At 34.7% G+C, this 6,357-nt stretch overlaps 1 protein-coding gene across 3 annotated transcripts; it reads right to left on the bottom strand.

The window, feature by feature from the left end:
- Window positions 1-4,291, bottom strand: LOC140940941 (uncharacterized). 3 transcript variants are annotated; one of them, XM_073389899.1, is made up of 7 exons: window positions 4,164-4,291; window positions 2,778-2,928; window positions 2,089-2,169; window positions 1,540-1,614; window positions 992-1,078; window positions 546-626; window positions 1-293 (listed from the first exon to the last, which is right to left on the bottom strand). In XM_073389899.1, exons 2-7 carry the CDS (start codon window positions 2,919-2,921, stop codon window positions 270-272), a joined length of 492 nt encoding a protein of 163 aa, XP_073246000.1. In that variant the 5' UTR covers window positions 2,922-2,928; window positions 4,164-4,291; the 3' UTR covers window positions 1-269. The 3 variants fall into 3 exon arrangements, with proteins under 3 accessions (XP_073246000.1, XP_073246001.1, XP_073246002.1); XM_073389900.1 differs by lacking the exon at window positions 546-626; XM_073389901.1 differs by lacking the exon at window positions 992-1,078.
- Between the last annotated feature and the right edge of the window lie 2,066 nt (window positions 4,292-6,357).

The raw sequence follows: 6,357 nt of genomic DNA, 5'->3' as shown, positions 1-6,357 counted from the left end.
TTTTGCTTCATGAGGCTTTATTACATGAATATTTGATTCTTTAATTGATAATTCTGAAGTTTTAATTTCATGCCTTCTTGACACGTCTTTCTTCCTAATGAGCAGTGTTTTGGAAACGGCTCGATTTTCATGAACAAAAATCAATTATTCTTTCATTCTGTATCTTTTCCAAGGAGTATTTTTTCGATATCATCGCATCAAGCTGGTTTTAGGTCCACTGTATTTTTTTTCTGCTGTCATGGGTTTAATTTTTTTGTTCGACGTTTTCTTCATTGTGAATTTTTCGATGTATCCTGCAAAGAAGAAGATAAATGATTTGAAATTACAAAAAATAATAATTGTTATTCTTTTCAATAAGGCACTGATTCAATAACGCATTAGTAATTTAGAAATGTTCAGCCTCCGTATATTCGTTTATTGTAAAACATTGAACGAGCACTGATGAGTGGCTTGTACTTTGACCCTCCGGTAGATTTATTCCTAAAGATAATGCGATATGTTACAATCTGATATCTATACCTGATACGTATTTCTAGTATCTATACCTGTTGTCGCTTTCCACGAATGTGGCCTGAGTATGCATTGTTTAACACCTCTAATAAATCTTTGTTAGATTCCCAGCCACCCTGCAAAAGGTTGGATAAAAACAGTCCCAGCTCCAGACATCATAATTGAAAAGATCAACTATTCTCACTCCTAGTTTGTGTCGCCTTATGTAAGGTGTTCCGGATGCCGGGGTCCGAGAAAATTTCTTCTTGTGAAATCGGAATCCCAGGCTTTTGAATCTGGAATTCATCTCGAGGCATCCGAAATCCCTTAAGCGATTGGAATCCGGAATCCAAATTCCCTGGAATCCGGATTCCGCGCACAGCGTGGAATCTAGTACATCTTAATTAGGGTGATGTGCATGATGTAGTAAGTTAGTAGCTAAACAAACGATCCTCTGAAAGGTTCCTGGAGGATGATCGTTTCAAATCCGATCGGCTCTTACCGTCCTTTTTCCCCGAAGGTGCGGGCCATAAAACTGTAGTTTATTGAAAGCTTCACGAAGTGCAGGATTAAAACCCCAACCTTTCAGCTGTAAGAGAGGAATCTTGTTTAAATTCTCTTCGTTTTTTATCCCTTCCTTCCAATCGAAAGGGAAAAAGCTTTCGTGACATACTTTTGACATATCACAGGCATCCCCCTCCCCCTGCATGATTTAGTGGGATACTCCACGACACACTCTGCAGCCAAAGTAAGGTCAGAACTGCTTTGAAGCAGTACGTTTGTAGGAAGTTACTAAGTGTTGGTGTTCATGCAGTATATGTAATTGATATTTATGTGCATTTAGCTTAATTTGTTGAGGTCGGAATTTTTCTGGTAGACACTCCCTGTAAGTAAAAAAATACCTAAAATCAAAATTGGTGATAAGAATAAGGGACCGATTTCAGACTTTTATCAAATAGAGGAAAAAATATAAAACTGAACGAATAATCGAAAGAAATGCTATTCAGAAAATAAAATTTAACATTGCCCTAAGCGGGCCGGTCCTCTTACCGTTCTTTTTCCTCTGATGTGTCCCAAATAAGCTGTGTTTAGTGCTTCTCCTAACGGCGGATTATCTTCTGAATCCTGGAAAATTAAACGGTTTAATATGGATTACTGAGAGTACCTGAGCAATCAACAGTTCGATATAATTTATTATTTTCACCTTCCCTAGATGTCAAAATTTCGTAGTATCAGTTAAGCAGAAAAGTGTTGCAAGCGGTGACTTTTTTGTTATTTTCTAAAACCAGAGTTTCTTGTAATCGTCTAAATGGTCTCCATTACCTCGAGTTTTGTGATTATACTGACGGAAATCGGCCTGTATATCAACTTCAGTTCTATCCGGGCGATTGCGATCGTCAAATCGTCCAGGAACCCATTGAGGAGGACGATAGGAAAGAAAGTCTTTATTGAAAGCAAATTCCAGAGAAGCTCATCGTCTCAAAGAGACCGGCTAAATTGATTGATTAGTATTCAATTTTCACTATGAAACTGAATATTGAGTGTAAGTCATAAATGTTCTCGGGTTGTGGGTTATGAGCGTTTTGTTTTACATCATACCGTTCGTTTTCCGCGAATATGTCCAAAATAAGCATTGCCCAAAGCCTCCTTTAATGCGGGTGGATCAGAGTCTGCTGAGTCCTGTAATCATATTAAGCACATATTAGTATTACTCAGTGTTGTAAACTGAACTTGTGTAGAAAGCTTACTCAAAAATTGAGAGGAGATTTGTAATTATACGTTCTTTTTCACTATGCCACAACGACATTATAAAGTGTAAAACATAGATGTGCTGTAATCGTTCATCAGATCTCAGTATCATAAAACGAAAGAATTTTAATTTTTCATGTCTTTGAATGCAGTGAAAACCGCAGATAGTTTCTTAATTGTACAAGAGAAAAAAAAATTAAAATCTGTATTGTGTTTCTTTATAATGTGTAATATTTGAAGTAACTAATTTTATGTATATGAAGAACAGATGTGAAATTAAACTAAATAAAGAAATCATCTTCTCAGTTATGCCTGCAATTTGAGCAACTGCGAAGAGAAGCCTATCAGTGGCTCACAGATGCAATACAGAGCCATTAAATCAACAACAGTGGTTGCATTAAAGGCTCCTTTTGTCCGTTAAATTACGTTCAAATCAGCCTCGATCATTTCTGGAAATAATCTCCATTCCCGATTATAAACCACGAACAGTAGTCGCTAATCAAAGGCGAGAAATTTATGTTTAGTTTGACTTAACTTACCGTTCTTTTTCCTCTAATGTGACCCAAATATTTTGATCTTAGCGCTTGTAATAAACCTGGAGGAGAATCCTGAGTGTCTTTCTTTGTTTCTGAGCAGCTTGTTAAGACCATGAGAAAAAAGAAGAGAAAAATCCTAAGAAACATCTTGAACCTGTAAAAAAAAAGAAATTTACGGTCTAAGCCCTTAAAAACGTTACAAGATGAGGTAAAAATAATAAAATTCAGTTTAATATGATTGCAAAATAGTAAAACACTGAAAGTCTTAAACTGAGTTTTGGCCTTATTAGGTGGTGGTGACCCCAACTGAAAAAAATGTATCCCTTTATAAGAGGTACGTCTCTGCGATTCGATAAGATAAGATTTCATACAAAGAACATGGTAAAAAAGATCATTCAGTTGAATATTTCCCGGCAAGATTTCACCTTTGCAATGGTAAGAAATGTTTAAGACACGAGATCGGGTTAGTTTTTGATCTTCTTTATGTATGTGAAATTGTTTAGTAAATGCAAAGTTATTTAATACGATACTTTTTTTTCTGCACTGAGATTCGAAAATCATTTCGATTTGATAAATCATTGCATGAAGGTTTAAAATTGGTTTATCAACTTTCAGTATCGATATAGTCCTTTACTAAACAACGTAACAAAGGTTCAAGTGAAAAAGCTGACGTTTGAAGCTCACTCCCGCATCTAGAAGTCAAAGACGCCGATCAAACAAAATTTTGGCAAAATTTTACTCCGACTCTTGTTTACAAAAGGCGAAGAAAGCATAGAAGTAATAATACAATCATCTAATTGCTTTTTGCTACAAAAGAGAACGAGATAATCTTAAAAAAAGGGAAACTATCAATATCAGTTTAGCGATAAGGAAGTAATAAGGAAAAAATTCACTATCTTCTATCGTGTTCTTTTTGTTCGTTTCTTTCAGTGATTGTGATTCAGGGCCCTACTTTAAATATTTTGCTAATCTATGTGCATAACATGCATGATTACATGATTAGCGAGTTTGGTCCCTTCCTTCTTTGTCTCATATCTCGCTTTTTTTTCGTATTTTTCGTTCAAGAGACATACACTTTAGGCTCTTTATTAAGCTTTGACAGTGAAACTCGCATTAAAACTGACCTTGTTTGCAAGTTAACTTCTGATAAAATTTCCTAAAATAAAGTCATATCAAAGCTACGGGGATATTAACAATAAGGCATTCTTGTTTGATGCTTCAAAGAAAAGAAAGAAACTGAGTGTTTTTAAAACAATCACAAAATGCCTAGAACCTAACAATAGTAATCTGTCATATAACTTAAAAGTCAAAATTATATCGCTTTGTCTGCCTCTTTCGTTCAAGTTTAAATCTAATAATTACGATCAAGTTGCTTTATGTACTTCCTACCCCTAAAATGTTTCTTTTTCCTAAACAAGGCTTCGCACTCACAAGAGCCTCTGAGCCAGCGCTCGGCCACTGGTTCTGATATATGATGACTGAATTCAGTCATGGAAACAACAAATCTTTTATAGCTAAATTTCTTAGCCATTGTCACCATCAACATTTCAATTATTTTTCTTAATCACCCTTTCAGTTATCATCATTAAAAATTGTTCTTCCCTCGCATTGAACGGAACAAATGTTTTCCCACCACTCACAATTAGTAAGGTAATGTTCATATCCGCTACCACCTCATTAGCAACTAGCGTCTTTTTCATGCCTTGTCACAATTAGTTCTCCGCCTTTTTATGTAATAAAATAAATCCATGAGTAAGATATTTATCTGTTCGACTACAAAATGACATACGTCTTCTTACAAAGGTTTCAAAAGAAAAAGGCAAAAGGCTTGGCCAAAATTGCGCTAACTGGCATTTTCTCCATAGTTTTCGGAAGCTTTTTTTAAACTTTTTATGTTCCTGTTAATTTAAACATGTATAATGTAAGATCGGATAAGAAGGTTTTCAATACCGGATGCTATGAAAATAATTTTGTAATAGGTCTTAATTTGAGTTTTTAATGACGACTTTTTACTTCTCCTTCACAAGTCACTCTCCTTTAATTATTTGTCCAGCTTATCTAAATGTTTTTATCATCTTTTGTAGTAACAGATTCTCTACGTTCTCAAGAATAAAACGGTTTCAAAAGCGGATTGGTTTAAAGCCATAACTATTCCTGCTTTAGCTTTTTCTCCTTTCATTGTCTGTTTTCTTTTCTTTACATTTTCGTCCTTTCCTTAATTGATGCTTGCTCTGTCTTCAGGGGAAATGGCAGATTTGACACTGAGTGTTTAATACCCTAGTTCAAATTTCCTTTCCTCCAGTTGAAAATACGCTTGTGGCTGACACTATGTTTTGATTTATATTTTTGCTCAAGGCAAAAATTGTAATATTTTTTGATCGTGCATTATAACCAAGAATAAAAATTCTTTTCTCAGTAAGTTACCTTGAGAGTTTAGATTCAAAAGTGATTTTTGTCCTTTTTTTTTCCTTTTCAATCAACGTAAAATTTAGAACGACTGAAATTATTTGAAAATATCGCAGTTTTGTAGAAATGCCTTTAATTAAAACCAGTAAGTGTAAATTAATGCTGTTCAGATTGTTTTCAATACCAAACGCTTACTGCCCCGGAATGGATTTAAAACTTTCAATGAATAAAAACGACTGTTCTGATAACGAGTAACTTATTCAACTCATTTCACTTAATCAGTAAATGGAAATATGTCCCTTTTCCTGATCACTGTAACCAAATGAATTTTGCTTTTGTTGGTACAGTGAGTTTTTTTTAAAAGTACTAATTCATTTGTAACCAAAGAATTGACGCAAGTAGGCCAATAGTTATCACTGGGGACGTTTTTGCAGGCAAACTGGTCGAGTATGTTACGTAGGTTACATCCATACATCCTATATTGTAATATCTGCAATTTATTTTTATCTTTTCAATTATTCAACAGATCATGTAACGTCCATAACTCTGCATCTGTCAGACGTTTAATTTCTGTAAATGGTGGCTGTAAAATTAAATGAACCTTGGACCTTTTTAGTACCATTCTTAGGAAGGGAGGAGAGGGATGGGAGTATTATTTTAGATCTAGTTCTCTTAGCTGCTGTAAAATACCGAGGGACGACGTAGTCCAGCATTTAAATATCCGAACAACTGTGTTGGTCATGCATGAGCACTGCAGTGATTTTTGATAGTTGCTTAGTGTTGCGTACTCGTCGTGCTTTCACCAAATGTCGACTTATTGCAAAACCTTTAAAAGTCACCATACCCACAACACAAAACAAAAGAGAACCAACAATATCTTCCAAATCACTAAGAAACACCATAATTTTTAGATTTTTCGCTATAGATGCTTTTTGGAACTTCTAAATTACTATATTAAAATTTCATACACAGGATAATCGATACAAAATGTTCAACTTTTGTTGATGATTCTTCTTTTAGTGCAGCCGAGTACCTTAGTTTATATTTCTTTACTGTCGTGTTTTCGTCCTTATCTAAAGCGCACAATTTAGTTTCTTTTCATTCAGTTCTTCTCAGTTTTAAATTTTGGAGATTCTTGCCGTAAACTTAGTAAAATGGCGATTTTCAATATTAATGG

Source organism: Porites lutea, chromosome 6 (genome assembly GCF_958299795.1).
Source record: "Porites lutea chromosome 6, jaPorLute2.1, whole genome shotgun sequence".
Taxonomy (NCBI): Eukaryota; Metazoa; Cnidaria; class Anthozoa; order Scleractinia; family Poritidae; genus Porites; species Porites lutea.
This window is presented reverse-complemented; position numbering and strand designations above follow the sequence as displayed.

Excerpts from the sequence above, each read along its gene's own strand:
- LOC140940941 (XM_073389899.1), bottom strand. The coding sequence starts at position 2,921 with ATGTTTCTTAGGATTTTTCTCTTCTTTTTTCTCATGGTCTTAACAAGC. Across the intron at positions 2,170-2,777 it reads ACATTAGAGGAAAAAGAACG|GACTCAGCAGACTCTGATCC; the intron begins GTAAGTTAAGTC and ends ATATGATTACAG. Across the intron at positions 1,615-2,088 it reads ATATTCGCGGAAAACGAACG|GATTCAGAAGATAATCCGCC; the intron begins GTATGATGTAAA and ends TTAATTTTCCAG.